At 44.4% G+C, this 24,860-nt stretch overlaps 1 protein-coding gene across 7 annotated transcripts in view; it reads right to left on the reverse strand.

The window, feature by feature from the left end:
* Positions 1-24,860, reverse strand: part of Arhgap26 (Rho GTPase activating protein 26) — a 411,097-nt gene that overhangs the window by 306,717 nt on the left and 79,520 nt on the right. For all 7 annotated transcript variants that reach the window (XM_046460145.2, XM_058584255.1, XM_058584256.1 and 4 more), the window contains 2 exons: positions 2,135-2,230; positions 185-246 (listed from right to left, as the gene is read on the reverse strand). In XM_046460145.2, the coding sequence (XP_046316101.1) occupies positions 185-246; positions 2,135-2,230 (158 nt within the window). The remainder of the gene's footprint in view (positions 1-184; positions 247-2,134; positions 2,231-24,860) is intronic.

The following is a 24,860-nucleotide window of genomic DNA, read 5'->3' on the forward strand; positions in this document are numbered from 1 at the left end:
AAGTTGTGTACAAGTGATCCTTTAACACTTATAAAAGGCTTCATCCTCCCAAGATGAGGCCTGCTCCAGATCGCAAAGCACCCCAGGGGCAAACACTGGACTCAAATCCAAGTCTTCTAATAGCAAATCCTTTGCTCCCTCGATGTGCACACACTGGGACCAAGAGCAGCCCGGCTATACTCACCATCCGTATCCGTTCATCTTCAAGATTCCTGAGGACAGTGGCAAACTCCTGCAAAGACCTTGCTGGAAGACAGAAAGGGGCCATGAACCAGAAGAAGAGTAATGGGTCTTCAGGAGCCTTTCCAGCTCCACTATGAAGCTATGGATTTCAATTTAGTGTACACACAGATGTCTGAAGTCAATTGCTTCCTCAGACTTCCCTTATCTTTTAATCATTAACCATTCAGGATAAGATGACCCAGAAGTGCAGGTTAATTGCATCTGGCACTCTAGCTAGGGAAGGATTTCTCTAAGGAAAAGACCCGCCTGTTCCTGAGAGTCCCAGGACTGGTGAGATGCTGGCAGGCTCCCAGTCCCCAGGCTGGACGGGGCAGAGTTCCGCTCAGATTTCCTGTCCAGAATTCAACCTCCTCAACCTTTGTCATGGGGTTGCGTCAGAGCCCAACCTTTTCTTTGGCACCAGAACTAAATAAATAGTGCTGCTGGCATCAGAAGCCACATCACTGGCATCTCCTTGGGTTCTTGCTCTCTGAGTCCTCAAGCCACTCATTAATAGAATGCAGCATGCAGCGTGACAATAAGTAGGCACTGAGTAGAGTAGCCCTGAGGGTCCTCAGGTCACTTGTGCAACTTTGGGAAAAGCAGCCATCCATTCATGATTTACAATGATGCATTTTAATTGGTCTTCCAATTATCTATGCTTGTTCCCAGGTCCTGGTGCTCCACACAGCAACAGAACTCAAAAAAACAGTTGATGAATTAAGTGACTCACTATAACTTTTCTCAATTCTTTTTTGTGTGTGTGTGTGTGCTAGGGATGGAACCCACAGCCTCAAGCATGTTAATGCACATGCTCTACCCATGAAACTACAGCCCCAGCCACAACTTTCTTTTTTTTTTAAATATTTTTATTGGTTGTTGATGGACCTTTATTTTATGTATTTATTTACATGCGGTGCTGAGAATCCAACCAGTGCCTCACACATGCTAGGCAAGCACTCTACCACTGAGCCACAACCCCAGCCATCCAACTTTCTTAATTCTTGTTCCCTTAATAGAGTCAACCAATATACCCAATGTGAAAAGAATGAAGTCTAATAATGAGACATCCACAAAGAAAGCTGTCTTGACCTTGCCTACCCTCCAAGCTCAGGGCTGCCTACAAGAGAAGGCAAGTGACATCAGGGGTGGAGCAGCACAGCACCCTGAGAAACAGGAATGCACCACACCCTGCAGCCTTTTGGTAAGGAACAAAACAAATGGGGATCCTGGTGAGCTGGACCCTGAGCTCCTCTCCCCATCTGAAGGTAGTGACAGCCACGCAGAGCTCCAGCCAGTGGCTACCAGGCCAGAACACAGGGCCAGGAGATGGATTCTCAAGCTTTTCAAAGAAGCTGGGAAACTGGGATTTTAGATAAATTCTATTTATATGATGACTCAATTAAAAAAAAAAAAAAACTCAGAGCCAAAATAAAGGCTGTATTCTGATCTCACCCTGTGAACTATCATTTTGCAACCTCTGGTATAAGTCTCCATTCATCTACCTGCATGTACTTTTGCACTACAGTTCTTAGCACTATTGTTTGGGGACAGAGGGGAAGGACACAAAACCAGCAGGAAGGAAAACATTAAAGAACAGTGGAAAGGACAGTCCCACTGCATGATCTTAAGCTTCTTCAGCACACTGGAAATGAGTGGGGCAATTCCAGAACTTGTGGCAGCCCAGCGTAGCCCAGGCCCAACCCTCACACATCTCTGCCCCACCACTCCCTCCGGCGTCTTGTGTCTTTACTAACCTTCAGGCCTCCTCTCCTCTTTTCTTTTTTTTTTTTTTAAGATTTTTATTGGTTGTTGATGGACCTTTATTTTATGTATTTATTTACAGGCAGTGGGACACCAAAAGCTACGACCAACAGCACACGTTTTTATCTTCCACAAGGTTATGACTTACCTATACACATCTCATCATCTGTTTCTGCATCTCCTATGCATTGAAATTTAAATTCATTTAAGGAATCTGCAAACTTGCGCTTCGCTGAAGACAAATCTAGCAAGAAAAAAAGGAAAAAACTGAATTACTGAAATTAAACTGGCCTTCTCAGTCGCTGTTCTTTTTAGTCCTTCTATGAAAATAGCAGCAAGCAGATTTGTTCCAAAGACCATTTGGGGGAACAAATGAATGCAATCTTAAAGTAGTAAATATTTGTTTATAACATGAAACTGATTTGCTCTAAAAGTTCGTATTTTTGTTACATGTGATTCTAACGATTCTAATCCAACCTCTACTTCCTCCTGCCACATAGCAAGTTCTGTCATCTTCATTTGACACATGTGGGAATCTGTTTGGCCCAGGTCAGGGAGGAAGCCTGGATCACAGTCCAAAGCAGTCTCTGCAGCCTGAAGTTCCACCCTGCCAAACCCGCCACGTGGTCAGCACAGCTGCCCCCATGCCTGTCTTAAGGATACTTTCCCCTAAGCCCAACCTCAAGTGGGGAGGGAGCCCTAGGAAAGCTAAAAGCAAGGGCCTGGAGCTGTGGGGCCCCATGGCAGAAGCAGCACTTGACCTTCGTCTTCCAACCTAGGCACACACAGAGCTCAGGTTCTCAGACCCTCTCCATTCTCCTCATGAGCCCAGTGCTGGGCCAGCCAGACAAATTCCCACCTGAGCCATTTCCCTGGGTGGCCATATCCACCGCCACCAGAACAAAGTCCTGGCAACATTTTATAATGGGGTAAAAACACACCCCACACATGGTATCTATAATGAAAACTCTCAGAGGCCCTTGTCAAATTTTAAAAAATAAGCTTTCATTTAAGACAGTAATAAAAGCCAATGATCCTTCCTGAGCCCTCAGCTTCTGTTAAGGGTATAAAACCACGAAGGTACCTTTAAGTGGCCTAACAGACAAGGCTGCTCAGTGCAAATGTGCTTAACTTAATTCCGTACACAGCCTTCCTGCAGATTAGGCTAATCATTCAAATTACCCTTCTCCAAGCTTTCCTCACTGAAGGGGAAATGGCATTATGTTCAAATTCCCAGAGGAGGGAAACATGAGGCAAAACTGGTAACAAGGCCTGGCTTTAATAAGACACGGGCTGGGAGGAGGGCGGTCTTCTAGCTTCACAGATCAACACAGCCTACTAAATAAAAGCATCATGGTCCTCAACGTTTCTCTTTCTTTGCTCCCATTTTGTCCCTTAGAGTCAAGGGGTCATGTTTTTCATCTTCTGATTTTGTTTGGTTTGTTCTTTCTTCTTGCACCTGGCAGGGCATCCTGCTCAGCCTGTGCTGAATAAATGCAGAGGGAGTCATGGCACCCAAACCCCATCCCCAGCATTCCTCCCAAGCAATGGCTGCTCGGGAAAAGCCAGGCTCAGGCCTTGCTGCTATCCTCAAGTCCAGGGCTCAAGCTACTGCATGGAGCATGGACCACCCTCCCACAAAGTCAAATGACCCAGGTTCTGAGCTAACAAGGGCTTGTGCAAAGCACTTTGTTCTACAGTGCAAGACATGACACTTGGGGTGAAAAAGGGGAACACAGGAGCCAACTTCCAGTCCCTCTCTGGTTCAGTCACTTGGTCCTAGACAAAAAGTCAAAAGATGCTGGAGGGGAAGCAGGCTTCTCTCACAACTGGCCATTCCAGGCAGAGGACAGCCCTCAGAACACAAGCCACCCTCCAGCAAGTCAAGAAGAACAGAAGCATCTGGAAGTCAGAACACTGTAGGGAGGAAGGAAAGGGGCAGCCCCAGGCAGGCAAGAGCAAACAAGGGAGAGTGGTGTTTTAGAGTGAAACAGGAGCCCTCCAAGAGGACATCCAATGTGCACTGAATTCTTTAATCTGAATGTTCCTCAACCAGAACACACAAAGAAAGGCTGAGTGAGGAGTAAGAACAGCTCTGCCCCTGCATCCACCATCCTCCTGGGCCTCCCCAAGAGGGCGAGACAGACTCAAGTTGGACCATCATCTCGACAACACGAAAAAAATGTGAAACATAAGCCAGGCTTGGGAAAGATTCCAGCAGGCACCTGAAAGGCTGTGCTGCCAGGGCCAGCCGCCAATGCAGACCGAGGAGCAGCTAATAATAATGCACAATGGGGCTTTGTGGGGTCTTTTCACAGGAAGACCCATTTCACCTGGGAGCTCATGACCAGAAGGTAACCTGAATTCACTGTCCAGTGGCTCAGAGCACACTCTGCCACTGCAGAAGCCTGAGTAGCACTGCAGATTGGAGGGACCAAAGGGCCTCGTCCCTTAATGGAAGACTGGGGATGAGTGCTGCTATGGAGTCAGTACTGGGCTCTGAGCCAATGAGGACAGCTGGGGTGAGTAAGAGCCCCAATCACTGGAACCTGAAATGTTCTCACCTCGGACTTAGAGAAAACTTCCAGGGAAGCTACAGTAGACACCTGTTGTTTTCTTGTTCAGAATCCATAATCCAGACGTTGGGACCACATCTCAAGCCTATTTGGGAGAACCTCCCTTCTCTATTTGCATTCTATGGGGTACCGGTTATAGGTTGATCAACCCCAACCTCTTGCTCCAGCCCCAGCCCCCACTGGCTCCTGGGTTCAAGTTCCAGCTCCACCACTTATCAGATATAAAACCCTGGGTCAAGTCTCAGTTACATCATCTGAAAGAAGCCTCAGGTGGGCTGGACACTCTGGACAGGCACTCTACCTACCACAAGATTCCTCTTTAGGCTAAAGCTGTGCTACTGTCTCCGAATATATGAATCCTTCAAAAATAGGCCCCACTGGGGAGAAGCATGATTATTCACGTGTAGAGCTCAGAGAAGCTAAAGGACTGACATAAGAACACACAATCAGACAGAAGACACCTATGACTCCAGTGTTCTCAGAACTGAGACCCTTGTAGCATCTGGCAACAATAAGTTAGCTCACCCCATTAATCCATTTTGTTCCCCTGTCCCAGATGTAATATGTAATTATAATGTAATTATATGAATAAAATTATAGCAATATTAATTAATTATATAAACTCTACATTATGATTTTCAATGTACTTTTATGTACCTGTGTCGACTTTGTTGAAATATTCACAGAACTGAAAGCTTGGGACTTAATGGGTTAAGATAACCCCTCTGTTACTTGGGACAATGGAGAAGGCATCAGAATGAGAATACTCAAAAACCATTGCTTCTGACCTAATTCAACCCAAAAGCATTGGTGATGTCTTAGGTAAATTATCACCCTGGATGTGCAACTCATCCAATGATTCATTTCTGCAGCTTTTGCTCTGGTGGGCACAGGATTCTATAACATGCATATTCCAATGAGGAGAAGGGCGGGAGGGGCTGGCACTGAGGCTGGAGCATGCCAGGCATCATGGCCCCACTCACATAACCTCACTGTTTCATGTTGAAGTGGTGCAAGAACAGCAAGGAGCCCTGCAGAGCCAATAATGTTTACTTTGCAGAACATCTGTTGCTAGAAAAGCAGAGTGTTGTCCAGAGTAGAGCAAAGTGGTCAATGCCCACATCCGGGGAAGACAAGGCTCTTCTTCTATGAGCGAGGAGAACAGAAAGGCAAGGACATGGAAGCAGCTAGAAATCTGGCCTTGTAAGACTGCTCCTAAAGCCATCTGGTCACTCAGGGTCCAGAGGAAAGTACCCTTCCCTTCCTGAAGATGCCATGCTTTGCCTCAGCAAATACTAATTTGCACAGAATTTAAGAGAATTTAACCCAAATGTGATCCCTCTTTCACTAAGGAGAAGATTTATCACAATTTTTAAAAACTGAAAATCTGCCTTAATCTTATGCAAATTTACAGGAAATATTGCAAATCAAGACATTTCCTTTGACTCCACAGGGAAAACTGAACAGAATTGTGCACACACAAACAGGCACGCATGTGTATACCCACATAATAAAGAACTCAAGATAACATTACAATTTTATTTCTTTTCAGTGGATCTACTGCCTTTCTGGGCCATAGTTACCCAAATTGCATATAAGCATCCTTAATATTTTCTGCTACTCAGTCACATTCTTCTCTCTAGATTTAGAAAGTGATTGCAGTTAATAAAGACCAAGGGCAGAGGTAAGAACTTGCAAAAGGATTGGCCTCTTGGCTGCTTTAAGAACAAGAATACCACAGTCCCCAGCCCTTGCTGATCTGTCCCTTCTTTCAATGCCAATCACACTCACTCTCTGGGCCTCATTCTGAAACTCCATGTCATAGAATACAAAATGTGCCTAGCACAGGGCTGGACAGTGACTCTCAAAATCTGCTGTATGGGCCAGGCACAGCAACACATGTTGGCTTAGAGGTAGAGTGCCAGAGGTCATCACAGAGGGCCCCTGACTCAGAACTGAGAGACAAACACAAGTTCTCCAAAGACTCCAGTTTACTACACATCCCCATTCCCAGGAAAGCCCTACATACTCAAAACCAAAGTCTCTCCTCACCTCTTCTCCTCCCCCAAAGAGCCAGTTAACAGTGAGGAAGGGCATCACCTGACCATCTGTCTTGCCACACATTTTGACACCTGCCTATCATCTTTGATGGGTGGTCTACTTCATGCACAATGTCCATTCCCAAGCCTGTCCATTTCACCTGCAAGTATCTCTCAGTTCTGCCCACTCCTCCCATCGCAAACCCTTACCCAATTAGCCCCATTTGCCTGAGTAACTGTAACTGATTCCTTTCACATGTCCCCACATCCACTTTTGTTCCTCTGGTCAGTTCTTTGCACAGTAGTTTCAGCCCTAGGATGGTTTCCCAGAGTTCTAAAAATAAAGACCAAAGCCCTTCTCCCTGAGGGGCCCTGAAGGGTGTGACCCCGCCACCTCCTTCTCTGGGCTCTGGGTGCTCTGGCCTCTGAGGCTCCTGGAGGGTATGCCACTCTGCCTGTAGTTCTCAACTCAAAAGTCCCTTTCCCCAGGAAACCTTCTCTAAGCAAGCCACAACTGACTCTGTTTCTCACTCCCTGTGTCCTATACTCCTCTTCTTTAGAGTAATTTTATATTCAGTCAGGTAATTTTTTTTCATTAATATCTCCCCCACTAACATTCCATACAGGCAGACTCTTGTCCCTTCATGCACGCTGCTATATCCCCAAACCCAGCACAGTGCAGGGCCCAGAGCAGGTGTTGCTGAAAGAAAAATAAGGGGAAGTTGGGCATTCCACAGGTCCATCAGCCTTCAACAAGGGACAAAAAAAAAAAAAAAAAAAAAAAGATTAGACAAACTATGGAAAGTTCTTCTTAAGTCTGGTTGAAGCTTGCCATAAGTGGAAGGAGCTAATGGTGAACAGGGAACCACCATTTACTTAATGCCCCTGCTGATGGTGGCTGGAAGGAGAGTCACCATCATCAGAGGCATTAAGCAAAACCTCTATTCCAAGGACCTGGAGAAATGAACTACAAATCAGTCAAATGCCAGCCCAAACTATGTCTCCATTCCCAAGCCTGGAGTCAAACCAGAATAAGGAAGAGTCTCCAGAGGACCCTCTCTTCTTTCTCCTTATCTAAGCAAACAGAACACATCCTATCAAAAACTGTGTGAGAGGGGCTGGGAAGACCAGGAAGCCCCAGAACACATCCTATCAAAAACTGTGCTTAGAGGGAGGCATTTCCCCCTACTCTCCATTTCCCCAATTCAGCATGTGACATTTTAAACCTAGTTCATTGTGCTTGGCTCTAGGAAAAGCAAGAGGTGGGCTCTTTTAAATGCTATTCTACAGCCAGAATTCTTGCACTATACCAACAAAAAGAAGCAGACCGTGTTCAAATCTCAAACCAAACAGAAAGTCACCATAGCATTTGACTAGTTCCTGTGACATGTGTTGTGAACTGCCACTAGATGGCAATCAACCATATCAAAGAAGGTATGTTTCTCAAGAAGAAATGACAAGATCTGGACAGATCCTGCCCCATAGGTGAAGACCACTCACCTGAGAAGGAAAGCAGCTCACTCAGGGTGCTCAATCGGCAGGGGAGGGAGGGTTTTGGCCTGCAAGTGGGAAGAACTACTCTAACACACTCAGAAAGCCTGTGTTCATCTAAGCAGTCAAGCCAGAGCCAGGGCTGGGAGGGGTGGTAGGGATGAAGTCACTGCCAGAATGGCTCAGATTCTTTCAAATCTAGCTGGGGCAGACTTGGAAAACCTCTTATCTCCCTGAGGCGGATGATACGCCCACCAACCCTATCAGTCACACACATTATATGATGTGTATTCTGATTATACATCTGCATGCTTTTCCTGGAGCCATTTCCCTGAAACTATTTCCTAAATGAGGCCATACCAGCACTGACTCTGGAGAATTTGTTTTTCCAGGCAGAGCATAAAGGATAATGAAATTTTCAGAGTTGATTCTAAAAATGAAATCAAGTAGAACATGGAAGGGTGGTGCCCTTTCCAAGATGAGGTTTTGAATTCTACTTACATGGAAATACCCTTCAGGAAAAATATGGGAATCCCAAATCCATCTAAATACACATCAAGATCCCTATAATTAAGGGTTAACTTATCCATTACTTTACCATGAAACATGCACCTATTAAAAATATTCAATTATTCCATCCTCATAACCATCCTGTAGAATAGGTATTATCATCTCCACTTTGCAGATGGGGAAACAGAAGCTCAGAAAGGTTAAATAACCTGCCCAAAGTTTCACAGTAATGAGCGGTAGGACAAGAAACCTGGTCCTTCTGACTTCAAATCTCTTTATATGCTATCACCTCATTTTCTCAAATATTTTAGAATTTGGAATCAGGGCACTCAAAAAATTAAACAAAGGTATGTCTATACCCCATATCCTTAAAAGGAACTTAATTTAAAAGGGTCTAATGTGTATATAGAAAACTATAAATGAAGGTTGAATCAAAGAGTAAAAAAAAAAAAAAAAAAAAAAAAAAAAACCCGAAAACTACCAAAGTGCAAATGGGATATTATTCCAGCTGGGGCCACTGGAGACTACACAGAGAGAAAAAAAGAATAGGGAGTGGCACTTGCCCTGAGCCTTATTTGGATATGCACAAATGGGAGGAGGCACAGGGCTGGGAGGCAGGCCTGGGAAGGTATTCAAGAAGAAGAAATGGAGCAAAGAGATGCAGTAGCAGAGGACCACCCAGAAACAACAGGAAGTTCATCTAGCTGGACAGGAGAGGAAGTGTGAGGGAGGTTAGAATCAAACCCTGGAAGGTCTTGATTGCCACACAAAGGAATGTAGACTTTCTCCCTTAACAAAATGGAAACTAGATTTTTACAGAGGAGGACAAGGTCAACCTATACATGGATTAAGCCTTTTACTAAGAAGCTGGCCCAGAACTTTGTTTTAGGACACCTACTTTAGTTTGCCCATCAAGCTTCACTGTTAGATAGTACAACTACAGTCAAGAGGCTTCCTCCCTGTGGGACAACTAGATGGCAGGGAACACAGAATTACCAGTCAAACTGGACTATGCAGACCACTGCAAAGCCAAGAGATAAGGAAAGAGTATGCACAATTCAAAGAAGCTCTGCTCCCTACTGAAAGCTCCAAGTACTACTTACCAATAATCAGCAGCATTGTCGTGAGATGTACTGAATTATATACAGTTCACCTGTGTTTGCAAAGTATAATTTTACCTTTTATATTTAGATATTATATATTATTACATTTATATAAATAGGCATATATCTATATATTTTATATTGTTTATGTGTTTTTCATGTATCGTAAATATTAACTTACTCTCATAAGAAACTGAGAATTCTAGGGAGGAAATGCTGTGTGTGTGTGTGTGTGTGTGTTTGCTGGGGATCAGTCCCCCAGCTTTATGCATTCTAGGCTATCACTCTACCACTGAGCCACATTTCCAGAACAGAACATGTTCAATGTCAGTGCAAGGCATATGTAGTAGGCACTTACTAAACATTTGCTGAATCCATTACTACTGCATCAAGTGATTTAATCCGTATCAGATATATGATGAAAACTCAAGCCCTAAGGAGCCCTCCCATAGTCAGGTACAATGGCACACACCTATAATTCTAGAAACTCCAGAGGCTGAGGTAGGAGGATTTCAAGTTCAAGGCCAGTCTCAGCAACTTAGTGAGGCCCTAGGCAACTTAGGGAGACTCTGCCTGAAAATTTTTTAAAATAAAAAGGGGTTGAGATTTAGCTCAGTGGTCCAGCACCCCCAGGGTTCAATCTCTAGTACTCCCCCCCCAAAAAAGCCCACACCATGACTGAATTGCTCATACCAGACATAAAGAAGCTGGACACAGGGAATTAAGGTACCATGTTTAGCCCAGTTATATTCATATGCTGCCCCAAGATATGATAAGGCAGCAGAAGGTCAGTGCAGGAAAAAGTCCCTCAAGGAAAAGTGCAGTATTTACTTAGTTGCAACAAAGAAACCCATTTTGTAAAAAACTGATCAATGGAGGGTGCAAAAGAGAGGGTATTTCCAGGCTGCTGAAGTACAAATCAATCAGTCAATCTCTCACACAGAGAGAGCATGTATGACATGCTTGGTCTTCCCAGACCCCTGGTCCCACACTTCCTAGTTGTGTGACTTCAGCCACATTACTCAACCTTTCCAAGTGTCCATGTTACTATGAGGATAACAGGAACTTCACAGGGTTGTCATGGGAATTTAAAAGGCAAAGAAAGGGAAAAAGAATGGCGGAGCAGAACACAGGACAGCCCTCAGTGGCTGGCCTGCCTTCCTTCCCATAAGCAGAGGTTGAGTGGAAGTTTCCAGCAGGTTAGAGAATCAACAAAGGGAGAGCTTTCATTAGCATAAGAATTAAGCCATTTTTGCCTCATTGAGTCACCAAACTAACCAAATAACCCTATATACTTGGAGCACTTAAAGGTTTTCCTCAAATGCTTAGAAAACCCTAAAGCATCTACAAATCTACAATTTCCTTTCACCCCTGACAAAGAAAAGCAAGGCAAAAACCTTGGATTAAACAATGCTATTTTAGAATAGCATATGCAGCTTAGTGGTAGATCAATTTGCCTAACATGCCCAACGCCAGTGGATGGGTCCCCAGCACCACAAAGACACACTCATTTTAAGGAACTAACTCAAAGCAGCAAGGTTTTCTTCTTCAGAATTTGATTAAACTCAAGTAGGGGCTTTTAAATGCACTAGGGAAAGTGTGGTACCAGCAGATCCCTTTAGTCAATTGCCTAAGAGGATGAAAGAATTCGTGTGCCAAAGTGACATCCAAGAGGCTTGGAATTTACATGAGGTGTGCATGCCCCAGATGCTGGGCTTTCTGAGAAAGAAGTACCCTAAGCAAAGGAGGGAGGGGGACTTGGAAAGGAGAGGGGAACATGAAGAGGAGACCATGCAGGTCAGACCAAGGGGTCTCACAGTGAGCAGGTGAGAGGGGCTGGGAAGACCAAGAAGCCCCAGCCAGAGGGGAGCGTGGGAGAGTCTCAGTAGTACTGTGATGCTCAACACCAAAGACAGGAGCAAGGAGCCAGGTGGCAGGGTCTCAAGGCTTGACTTTTGCTTTTCCTTCCCTCTAAAGCAAGGCTTCTCAAGCTTTAACAAGCCCCCAGCCACCAGGGTATCTGTCAAAATGCATATTCTGATTCAGTAGGCCTGGGAGCCCCAGAGTCTGCATGTCTAAATGAAGTCCCAGGTGATGACATGATGTAGCCCTATACCACCCTCTTTGGCACAAGGGTTTGGACTTCCACCCCAGACCCTGGAAGAAAAACTCAGTTGCTTTGTGCTTCCAGCATGGTGCTGGGAATATACAAGACCTCAGTAGATACTAGAGAATCAGTGAATGAATACCTTGAGAACCAGTTGCAAACAGAATAAAACCAAACATGAGCCATACCTTGCACAGCCACCACACAAGGGGACCTAGAGAAAGCTCTTTACACACCTCAGCGGTACCAAGCCCACTGGAAACTCAGGAGTAAAATTCCACCGGAAGTATCCTTCAGTGTTTTTTTTTTTTTTTTTTCCCTAATAGTGAAAACATTTACTAGATATTCTTACAGCAGTGCGCACCTTTATGTCATTCTCGGAGAGCAATTTGCAGAAGCCCAACTGAGGAAACACAGACTCTGTTAATTCTCGGCAAATAACCATAGCAACTAATACCCCCCAAATAAAATGATGTCTTCACAAGGATGTGCCGGCTCAATTAGATTAAGAGGGTGACGTGTACCATTTGAAAATTTATGGTCGTAAACTTACAGCAAAAGCCAGACCTTCTTGGAAGAGGTTTATAAGAAAGGCCTTGCCAATAAATCGAAGATTTGGGGAAAGAGCCAGAAAAATTGAGGAGATGAGGAACTGGAGCAGCAGTGTTCTGCTCTGTCAAGTTCTGAGAGAGGGCCAAAGTATCCACATACAAATCCGGAACTTGATTAAACAGTTACACATCTGAGTGCCACCACTTCAAGCCACTGAACTTTTGTCCTTTTTCTATGCCTTCCTTTATTCATAGTACAAAGGGAAAACCAGTACTGCTACCTCAGAAAAGCATTTGGAGATACAGACCAAAATAATTATAGAACTTTTAAATGCCAAAATGGAAAATTGCAAAACAGTAAATTAGGATTGATGATGGATTTCAGCCACATTCATTTCTCAGTGGGTCATCACAGGATGCAGCCATTTCTGTTCCAAAGTCTTTACATTGGAGTTGGACTTGTGAATGAAGGAGCCAGCATCCATAGATCTATAGCCTACTGTCCACGCCCTCAGAACTGCCTCTTCCTTGCAAAACAGATCTCTGCAATCACATTTGCACTGAACAAATCCAGGCAAGCAAGAACCTCATCTGAAAAGCAGGAATAGAATACCAAAGCCTGTCACCTCCCTGTCACCCCTGAAACTTTTCCAGCAAAGGACAAAAAGAAACCACCAACCAATAACCCAGCCCAAAGAATCAGGGCTTAATTGGCATTCAGTAGTTGTTAACTCAGAAAGTCACAGACAGCATAATCAGACACACTTCTGGAGGTTCTTATCAACAGCAGAGATCAGCTTGAAGGTAGTCAAGTAAACTGAGGTCGTCAATAGCCAAATATGCCTAGAACACTGGTGCTGGGGCTTTGGAACAGCTTCCCAGGGTGCAAAATCCCATCTTAGGCACTTGCATGGCGTCTGATCTCAGTTTCCACCTGTGTGAAATGGAACTATTGAGAAACCTGCCTTCTGAGGTTCCTGTGAGAAATTAAGACAATATGTGGAAGTATTTAGCGCAGAGCCTGGCCAGCAGTAAGCACTCAATAAACCATAGGTGTTAGTGTTAGACACTTTTATGTAATAATGTAGTACACAAAACGCCAGGCTGATTTATGTCTGCAGACAGGAGAGGATGATCCAGCCACCCGGCCACCTCCTACCCTTCCTTACGCCCGCCCGCCCCCACCACGTGGACCTCCTCTGGTCCGCCCTCCACACCTCCTCATGTAGCATTATTAGGATCTACACTGAATCAGCCTAATCCTAAAGTACAGATCAGACACTCCTCAACACTAACACCACAGGAAGAAAGGCAGCAGCTCCTCAGCACCAGAACAAAGTCAATTAAAAAAACAAGATTCGTTTGTCTCCCCAGGGATGAAATGAATGTTTCCCAAAGAAAATAAAAAAGTACCTAGTATCTGAACAGAGCCACACCAAATAACATTCTCAGAAATTAGTTTCACTTTCTTTTATCCCCTGTTTAATAAGCCACTTCCCTGCCTTACCTCAGCGAGGCCCCACGCAGGAAGATCCCAGAAGGCAAATATTCACCCTTCTCAGATGTTTCTGAGAAATCAAGGTTCCTGCCTCCATTCCTCCTTACCCAACATTAATAGCAACACAGTCTCCTCCCAGCCCCAGTAAGAAGTGGTGCTCCAGCTAGTTCTCATGTACTCCTTGTTCCAGACCACCATGAAATTTGAGAGGCCAAATCAGTAGTTCTTAAAATATGGTACCACTTGAGACAGACTCTCCTAGGGTGCCTGCTGCAGCAGTGTCAATCAAAGTGTCTGAAGCTGGGGCACAGGATTTGGCTTCCCCAGCAATTTTTATGCATGTTGAAGTCTAAGAATGGATACTACCTAAACCTTCAGAACATCTAGTGCCAAGTACCAACAATGGAATCACTGCAGACTGCATAGTGGGAGCTCCACAGAGCAAGCTGGATTTCTAACTCCTGATAGTGAGTTGACAGACACTGGCAAAGTGGGCAATCAATGCTCAAGCTGGAAGAAATCCAGGTGGCCACAGGGGTAGAAGGGGGAACATCACAATTCAATTTTTTTTTTTTTGAGAGAGAGAGAGAGAGAGTGAGTTTTTAATATTTATTTTTAGTTTTCGGCAGACACAACATCTTTATTTGTATGTGGTGCTGAGGATCGAACCCAGCGCCGTGCACATGCCAGGCAAGCACACTACCGCTTGAGCCACATCCCCAGCCCACACAATTCAATTTTTTAAAAATCACAAATTCCAAAGCTGGAATTGTTTTTCAAAAAATGTTCTCCATCTTTTCTCTAATTCTGAAAACCACACAATCGAGAAGAAATGCAACTCTGTTTGGAGGCTGATTTGTAGAAACCCAGTTCATGGCACCTGGAGGTGATGAATGGCCCTGATGCTGACTGCCAGAAACCTATCCAGAACCAGGCTCCTCAAGGGAGGGACAGCTGCCTTCAGTGCCTGGGAAGCCAAGCACTCCTGGACCACAGGCCTAGGCTAGGGCTGCCAACACAAGCTCTGCCCCAGTTAATGTTCTGTCTCACACAGACTCAAGTGGAATCCAGGATACAGGCTCCCAGGGCATCTGGAAAATGGAAATGCCTGAGGTAGAGGCAGGACAGCTTCATGGGCATGCAACCTGTACAGCTGTGTAAGGACCCACGCTCCAGAGGACCTGCTTGGTTTTATGCCCCGCTGTAGCTCTCTCAAATTTTTCAATAATGTTATCTTTGAACTTGGGGGTTGTAAGTGAAATCCAGTAGGAGAGTAGAGTACATACATGAACAGAGATGTGTATAGCCAGGGTGTCATGTGTCCATTGGGGTTCCTTGTGGCCCCAGATGTACATAGTCCCTGGATGCCAAGAAGTACAGAATTTTGAAGGATCCATGACATGTGGGAGCTCAGAGAGTCTTAAAGTGGGTACAAGGTAAGCATGCTCCGTCTACAACTGCTTCTACCTGAGAGGCCACACCTTCCTTTCAATTAGAACCTGCCAAGTGCAAGAAGGCAGGTGAATTCCGAGAAACTTGTGACCCACAGATCCTATCAAAGCTTTTCTTACTTGAGTTATTCCCCTGGATAAGCCAACCACTGTGTGGATGATACAGAATAGGAAAGATGAGGCATCACGAGTTCCTTTCCCTTGCAGGCCCTCTTTACTCAGTAAGCAGAAGGTACAGCGTGCTGGGGACATGGGCACATCAGGAAGAGAAAGAACAGCCCTGAGTTATTTTGTGCAGAGTTTCCACTCTTCTTGGAAGAACAAAATAAATGCATATAAGGTATGAAGTATGAATGGCACAACTTTGGTCATTCTGCATACTAAACATTTAAAACTGGCATTGTATAGCACAAAGATGAACAGATACTTTCATACTAATAGTTTAAATTTAATTTTTTTTCCTTTTTAGAACAAATTTAAAACACCATGAGTCAACAGAGACTGGGAAAGAAAGAAGCTATTTTAGATCTTTAACAGCATTTATGGCTGCTTTTTACAAAGCCCTACAGATTACATACCATTCAGGTGCAGGAACACCCAGGGACCGCTTTCCCATCTCCATTAACTCTTTTCCCCTCCAACTGGTACCTGGAGGAAGACCCCTGTCCCGGTGGCACCACCACCATCTCTGGCCTGGACTCTAACTGGCCTCCTCACTTTCTCCAGTTGCCCAGAATGACCTATTCAAAAGGCAGATCTGGTCTTGTCACTGCCCGGTCCATCTCCTCCCCAACTGTGACTCTTCTCATTTCGTTGAAGATAAATCTGACCGAAACCTACAAAACTGCCTCATCCGCACCACCCATCAGCCTTGCCCTCTTCTGTGGCCTACCCCACTGGCCAACTTTCAGGCCTTCAAAGGTGCCAGGATTACTCCAGGAACAAAGTGTGGCCCATCTGCCTGGAGGTGTCCTCGGGTACTGTCCCTCTGCCCCTCAGACTCAGCTTGAAGGGTCAGTTCCTCAGGGAAGCCACCTCCTCTCATTCCCCACCCACCCCAGGGATAGACTCTCCTGGCTCCCTGTGAAGGGATAGGAAGGAATAGGATTCCTTTGATTTGGGTGAATGTTTAATGTGTAGTTTCCTGGTGATTTAATAAACTTCATGCAGGCAGTAGACATGACTTTTGCTCATAAAAGGATAGTTGTCAAAATCCTAGCCCTAATCATGTTTTTGATACATAAACAAATTTCCAAATAAGAACGTGACTCTTTTTTTTTTAAAGAGTTCAGTCAGAAAAATGACAAACCCTGCAATTCCCTTTTGAAAAAAGGAGAAATGGGATCACAGGAATAAAGACAAAAAAAATCACCATCCCATTATCTGCACCTTCATGACACACACAAAGCAAACCAGAACCCATTTCCTAGGCTTGATTTTGAAGCAACAAAATATACATTCCCCACTTACATTCTTCCTCATCCAACAAGATGCTGCTTCTGTTTTTCATTGTACCACTCATGAATTTTCAAACCACTTTGCCTACAGGCAAAAAGTAGAAGAAGATTTTGCATTTGTGTATCCAGAAATATTGTATATCTAGGCCAAAAGTTTAAATATATAATCTGGTGACAAGTTATGCCAATTATCATCAGGTAATTGCAGAAGCTGTCCTTTCTAATATATCAGGTATTACTTGAGGAAACACACACCCACACTCTCAAACATGTCCTTTGGGGAAGTGTTTCTTGATTTGGCTTTTGGAGTTCACTTGCATCAGAACATCCCAGAATCACTAAGAAATTCTGGAAATTAAATATGGGAATCTGCCTTTTTAATAAGTTCTCCAGGTGATTGTGATGCACTATAGGTTTAAGAAGCACTGTTAGAGGAAGACATTGCAGTCAAGGTTTAAATATGAGGGAACTGGAAGGAGCTAGTAACACTGAACCTGAGAAAGCAGGGAAACAAGAAAGAAAAAAGGAAAGCAATGTCCTGCAGATCCGGAAAGTCCCTGGCAACAGGCCTCCAAGAAAGTAGCAGGAAACTGTTCCCAGAGAGAAGGACCATGGAAAAACCCTAGGCCATTGTTCTCCAGGGTCATTAATTAATTTGGCCATTTTACTCTCATGGACACTTCCTCCTATCTCAAGGTACTCCTGGGTTAGTAAGAAATCCTGACATGTTCCCCTGCTGCAGGAAGGATAGGTGAACGTGACCCAGGGACCAGCTGGAGCAAAGAAGGTTACTCCTCACAGTCTCACAGCTTCTCCAGGGTATCTGAGAGGAATCCTGCTCCCTGAAGCCTGCCCCAGAGACTGGAGTTGCAGCTGCTGCTGGCTGTCCCAGCTCCCAGTGCAGCCTCACTGCCCCTACCAACCAGAAACCTTGAGGAATGAGAGGACGCACAGGAAGTCTCCAGCCTGCGTCCACCAACTTCAGTACCCTCTCCTACACTGGGAGGAGTAGTGTCCCCAAAGTGCTGGTCTTTCCAAAACCTGCCAGGTGACCTTATTTGGAAACAGAATCTTTGCAATCATAATCAATTAAAATGAGGTCACACTGAATAAGGATGGGCCCTAGATCCAGTGACTAGCTTCCTTACAACAGGATCGGTCACTCAGGGAAGGTGGCCATGTGAAGACGGAGGCCCATAGGGGCCAGGGCTATGTCACAGCACCCAGACTTCTCTTTCCCAGCACTTTCCAGACCTCCTCAATGTGGATAGTGCTCCAAGAGGGCCAAGTGAGGGCAGAACTGTGCACTGCTGTAGTCAGAGCTCACCACCGGCCCAGCTAGGCCCAGGAGTAAAGGAACCACCAACTGCACAGCATATATGTGTATGGATACCCCTCGTTCTTCACTACTTGACTAAGAAGTGGTCTGTCTTCTATGTGACTTCTCCCAGCTATGACTAAACTTCTGTTAAAGGAATAAACTGAAATATGCAGATCACTCATTTATTCTGTTATTCATTCAAAAAACTATGAATTGTGTACCTTTTAAAAAAATATATAATTTAGTGTAAAAATATCACTGCAGAGACCAACATAGGCAAGAAGCAGATATGACCCATGTCTTCATGGCATTATAAGTGGAGGTGTAGGGAAGTGTAGGTCATTCATAGATAACCTCACATCCAAGCCTGAAAAAATGATAAAAACTATCTCTTTCATAAGCATGTCTCCTCTGCTAAGACATGTCCTCCTTAGAGTTCCCAGGGCCGACACAGTACCTGGCACACAATGAACAATCAATAATGTGGATGAATGAAGGATGAATCGACTGAGGACAGGTGGGTGGAAGAACAGATGGAGGAAAGGAAGGAATAATGCCTGGGACATGACAGGCAGTTGACAATGACAGGCAGAGGAAAGATGCACGGATATGAAGTATCCACACACCTGACATGAAATGTGCACAAAGCATAACTTCAATGTGCAAAAGATGCCAAAGCCCTCTTAAGTGGCACCTCCAGAACCTTCCCCCCCACATTTCATTCCAGAATGACCCAGTGCCGCCCAGCACCTGCTGGGAAATGGTAACTTCAACTGAATGTGTAATCATTAGGTAGAAAAATAGCTTCACAACATGAAGATGCCCTGTCTTGCTTCCCACCACTCCCCTTTCTTTCTGAAATGGGGCTTTTAAAAGCCTGTTTTGCCTGTCCTCTGCCACCAAGAGTGCTTACTGTTTTACAATATTGACTTCACTCTTGCCAAAGTGCACACTGCACACCACTGAGGGGTTGTGTCATTTTTAATTATTATTTTTGTGACTCTTCCTTTATCTACTGCCTTAAAAGAGACTCTTCTCTGAGGGCACTAGAGCTGACTCTGGAAATTTCGTTGTCATACGTGATGGGGTTTAAGGGGAAAAAACCTTGAGCTGGAGATAGAAGGAACTGGAAAGTCCTTCTAATAGCACCCAGTAAAAGTCCCTTTCCATAGCAGTGGGTTAAAAAAATAGTCTGCAATAAAACAAAATAAAACAAAAAGCAAAGCCCCAACATAAACTTTTAACCCTTCCCTAAAACAGCTGGGTCTCAGAAAGACAGAGGAGGTCATCATATGCCTCAACTTTGGGTCTAGCTTGAGTCATGTTAGACTCCCTTTATTTACAGGGTCTACTTGATTTCACATTAGTAACAAACTTAAAGTAACTCAGATCCTAGGAGGTCTTTGGTCTTAGCCTGTTTAGGTTGCTATATCTGAATACCACAGAATGGATAATTTATGAGGAATAAATTCACACAGCTCACAGTTCCAGAGACTAGGAAGTTCAAGAATGTGAGGCCAGCAACTGGTAGAGGCCTTCCTGCTGTGTCCTAACATGGCCTAGGGCATCACACGGCAAGACAAGCAAATGTGCAAGCTCGGTCTCTCTCTTCTCTTCTCTTGTCTTCTTAATAACACCAACACTGTCATCATGGCGGTCTTACCCCTGTGTCCACATCAAATCCTAGTTACCTTCCAAAGGCCCCATCTCCAAACACCATTAACACAGGAATTCAGGGATTAAGTTTCCAACACATGAACTTTTCACGAACATATTCCAACCATAACACCTTTCTTCCCATTGATTTCCCTCTGCTGGAAGAAAAGAATCATGTATAACCCCTTACAAACAATTCAGTTTCCCTTGCTTCCAGTTCAGGCCCAGCATTCCATAAGTGTATTCAGGCCATAGGTTTATTCACTCACCTTTAGCTCTTCCCTAAGCACCTCCCTGTATAGCAGGTGGTAAGAAGAAACCACTAATTAAAACTGATATACCCTGGGCTCCCCAAACCTGAAACCTACTAGGGACAGATACTCAACAACTTCATACGGTAAATACAGGAACAAGAATATAAAGATAACTTGCGGAAGAAGGCTAGAAGGGAGTGGTGTGAAGAGGAACCATCAGATTCCCACTATTTCCCACATCCAAGGCCAAGGTGCAAGTGACTGATCAGCTTCAGAGAAGTCCGACATTAAGAATTCCCCTACTATTGTGATGGTAGCTTCTCAACTTCACAGCTTCTTATAGAAACCAAACTTTATCAAAATATGCATTTAAATAAAGTTTTTGTCAGATGAGTAAGTTAAAAAATAATAATTTGCTCAATAGCCTACTACCTGCTGTCATGATCTCTTGGTAATGAAGATTCACAAGGTCATAAACTAAGAAAAATAAGCTAGCTACATCAAAAATGCCATCCTGCTGTGCTGTTGTTCTTAGTCAGCTCACGGCTCATTCATAAGTTCATTCTGTAAGAATTTATGAAACATCTTCAATGGTCCAGGTACTGACTATTTGGGTTCTGCATTATGCTGCAAACAAAAACATGCATAACTCTGCTCTTTGGGGGCTTGTAGCCTCCTGCAAATGTGGACCAAATAGAAAAGATAAGCTGTGTCTACACACCAAGAACCACTTGTGGCATTCTCAGAATATAGAGCTAAGGTTACTCTAAAGGACTTTCAACATCATGATGGAAAACATTTACTGAAAACTTACCATGGGCCCAGCCCCTAACTGCTTTGAAGATATTATGCACTTAATTCACCCAAAACCCCTAGAGGTAGGTGCTATTGTTTAAATCCATTTTACAAATAGCAAAATTGCCAATGATGGCACCAAAGCACATCCAGGAGCCTGACCTTAGAAGATATAATTTTAAAACCTCAGCTACACCACCGTAAGGGTAAGTTGTGCATAAGATGCTCCAGAAAACCACTTCATAGTCTCAGAGATTCTTCTGGACAAACTGTGAGACTCAGCAATGCTGCTCTTTGCTAAGCAGATTCTGACCCTCCCCCATCAGTACTTCCACCATCTCTGAGGCTTGACAAAGCAAGTTTAAGAAGAGAGAGGTCAAAGGTTTCAAAACAGCAGTCTTCTGCAAGAGACTGACTCTGACATCAATCTATGGCAAAGGAAGGGCTCAATGTCACAGTGCTCAAAGGAACAAGGAGAGACAACAGTTGGAATCCCTGACATTCCTGGCTGCAGGCAAAGAGGCCCAGGGCTCTGACTGGTAAACTTTTGTGTTGCTGATCTTTTGAAACACAAGTGAGACATAAACTTACTACATAACATCATGGTTGTAATGAAGACCGAGGTTCAGGGAACCACAGACCTCCTCTGGATCAAAGAAGGTACTCATTACCCCATCCAGTATAGCCAACCAACTCATGTAAAGTCAGTCTACCTGCTAGCCATCCACAAGCAGCAAGCAGCCAGAGGACATCAACAGGTGAGAAGGGACTGCATATGAGATGCGGACAAAAATCCCCGAGGCTACAAGCCATAGGTGTCTGTATTAATTGCACCACTGCTATAATCAGTCATTCAGGGAAAAATTAAGTAAATCTATCCCATGATAGCCTCCCAGAAGAAACCAAACTCTCTGAATTTTGTAAGAGCTACAAAGAACAGTTTAAATCCAGATCATGTGGTGTTGACTTACTTTCCCAAGAATGCCTTTGAATAAAAGCCTTGGCCAGCACTTGCACTTGGTAAAGAGAAGTCTGGCAATGCCCGTGAGGCCAGTTTTTTGAAAATCCCACAGTTCACCATGCTGAGGTCCAGGAGATTTGCCTGAGGTCTTAACAGTTTATTCAGAGTATCTGTGCATTCCCAGGGTCCATTCTCCACAGGCACACGTCTTCCTTTCCCATCTTGGAAAGACGATTTTGGCCAGAAGATAGAAATTAAAATATACTCTAGCAGTCGTCTGGATTTGCTAGTTGCTCCTTCCTGCCAGAGCTTGATAAAATAATGATTAACATTTGTGCTGGAGGGTTCCGTGGTTTTTCCGTAAAGAGGCAGGTGATGCTGTGCAGAGAAATGTTGATGAAAAAAGAAAGGGTCTTTTGAGTGAGGAAGGAAGTGACAGGTGTCAGGAGGGAATCATTCAATCTTTCATGTGTTGTGGAACATTCACACATGTGAGAGGGTATTGTGGAGGGGACCCTGTTGTCCTCTGGGGACCTAAAATAATAAGCAGAATCAAAGCCAACCTGGCAAAGAGGACATGGAAGAGCGTTCCATGCTGAAGAAGAAGCAAGAGGTCGAGGCCACATGGTCAGGGAACATGGTAACTAAGAAGGCCAGCACACCAGAGGACAGGCTTGAGTTAGGAGCCAGGAGAAGACAGGAGGGAGGGGCCTCCATTCAGGGCCTACAGGGTTAGAGCCAGTTCCACACAGCTGCCATGAAGCACCAGTTCCATCAATGATAGAGTCACCTGATCAGGGAGGTTGGAAGTCAGTTCTTCGTATGAGCCTATGAAGGGCAAGATGCCAAACTGCTCACCATAAAACAACTCAACTGAACTATTAAAGATACTATCTCAAACCTGAATGTGGTCGAATGAAGTTTAGTTACAATCTAGTGACTGATATTATCTTCACTAATATCAAAAAATGCATTTTCGGGCTGAGGTTGTGGCTCAGTGGTAGACAGCTCACCTAGCGTGTATGAGGCCCTGGGTTCGATCCTCAGCACCACATAAAAATAAATAAATAAAACAAAGGTACTGTGTCTAACTACAACTAAAAAATAAATATATTTTTTTAAAAAGATATTGAAAAAATGCATTTTCTGTGTGAACAAAAATTCAAAATCCACCACCTGTAAAATGATTATTTCATCATCAAATCTACCCTGATTAATCTGTGGTTCAAACTGTTCACATCTCAGTGGCAATGCAGGTATCTTGTTGGGGCCTGGTTTATGCTGTGCACTGAGCTTATCCACTGCTCTAATGCTAAATAATTTGCACAGTAGGAACATTAGCTATAATATGTGCTCTTTAAAGTTCTTTCAAATCCATTCAACAGTTAATAGCTATTCCTTATTTTCTCCATGTGAGGCACAGAGCTCTGCATAATAGGAAAAAAAAATGCATACAGTCCCCAGAAATTAGCTGCCTAATGAGAGAGGAAGATAGAAAGGGAACAACAGAGGCCTACTAGGTGTCTGACATTGACTTATACCATCTCTAATCCTCCCAACAGCCCAAACAGGAAGGCATATTATCCCTATTCGATGGAAAGATGAAGACTCAGAGATACTAAAGAAATCGTTCCACAGTTACACACCTAACAACTACAAAAGTCTGAACTCAAATGCAGGTCAGACTCCAAAATGTATACTCTTAACTATTATAACATGTCTCAAAAGTACAGCCTTTTAAAAGGTTGGTTGCAGGCGGAAGGGAGCATTAAATGGGGGTGCAGGGGGGAGATGGATCTGTAATGAGACTTCAACAAGAGGAGAAACCACCACCACCTGGGAAGACATATTCCTCCATGGAAAGGACATTTGAGCTACTCGGGGAGGGCATGATGGAGGGGAGATAATGAGAATAAGCCTAGAGGAAGAGAGGACAACCTAAACCAAAGCCCAGCAGTAGAGGACATTGGGCTGCACACTCAGGGAACACCAGGGCCAAAAGAAAGGGAGATGTCAAAGGCAAGCTGCCCGCACAGAGCAGTAAGGGAATGGGGTTGAGGAGACTGCAGGGCAGAGCAGGGTCTCCACAGCGAAGGGAATTAAGATTCAAGCCAGGGAGCACTGAATCTAAGCCAGTGCAGCAGCCTGACGAGAAGGGCTTGGGTGGAAGAATACCAAGGGGGTCTGAAGAGAAACTGAACAGGGAAAACACATCATCACAGGTAGTTTTTGAGACTGAGCTTGGGTAAAGGAGATGGAGATAGCGATAGCGTCTTAACAGAAATGGGGAGCACACAGAGGAAGCAGGCTGGAGGACAGAAATATGTCAGGATTGAGACACCAGCAAGACACACAGAGACGCCCGTGGACATCAGGAAGCAGAAGAACTGGAGGGTAAAGGCAACTGCAGGACAGAAATATGGGAATCACCTCGACATGATGGCAGAAGCCAGGGATTGGACAGATCAGTGACACAGAAGTACAAGGGATAGAACCTTGGAAAGACTCACAAGACAAAGAAGATAAGTAAGAATGGGATGTTCAGAAAGGAAGAAAGGAAGCCTGGAGGGCATGATGTCAATGAGGAAGAGAGTTTTTAAAAAGACAAGGGATGCCGAGGGAAAGTCCTAGCTTCATTTAACCAAGCGGTCCCTTGGACCTCGGAGACAGCAAGTTCAGAAGAGCACTCAGGAGTAGCAGCCAGATGCAAGGACTTTCAGTGGTGAAGCAGGAGAGACAGTATAAAATCTTCTTTCAAGCAGTGGAGCTGTCAAAGAAGCAGGAGGGTGGTGTGATACACCACTGGGAGAAGTACAGAGGGAAGTTTTGTTGGATTTGGCTTTTTTTTTTTTCCTGCTCTAAAGATAATTTATATTTTAGGACATTGGTAGACAGAGGAGTTGAAAAGGGAGGGAGGGTGATGCTCAGTGCCATTAAGTTAATGGAAGAAGTGTCCAGAGAGGTGGGAAGGATTGCAACAAGGACTAGTATGGATAATGCCAGGTAGTGTCACTGGTTAGTCTACTGACCAGGGTGCCAGAGGAGAGCTCCTTTTTCTCTCCAATCATACAGCACATGATATTCAAAACTGACATGGCAGGTGA

Source organism: Marmota monax, unplaced genomic scaffold, assembly GCF_021218885.2.
Source record: "Marmota monax isolate L192 unplaced genomic scaffold, Marmota_monax_Labrador192_F-V1.1 WCK01_AAM20220418_F8-fsc00006, whole genome shotgun sequence".
In the NCBI taxonomy this organism is placed as follows: domain Eukaryota; kingdom Metazoa; phylum Chordata; class Mammalia; order Rodentia; family Sciuridae; genus Marmota; species Marmota monax.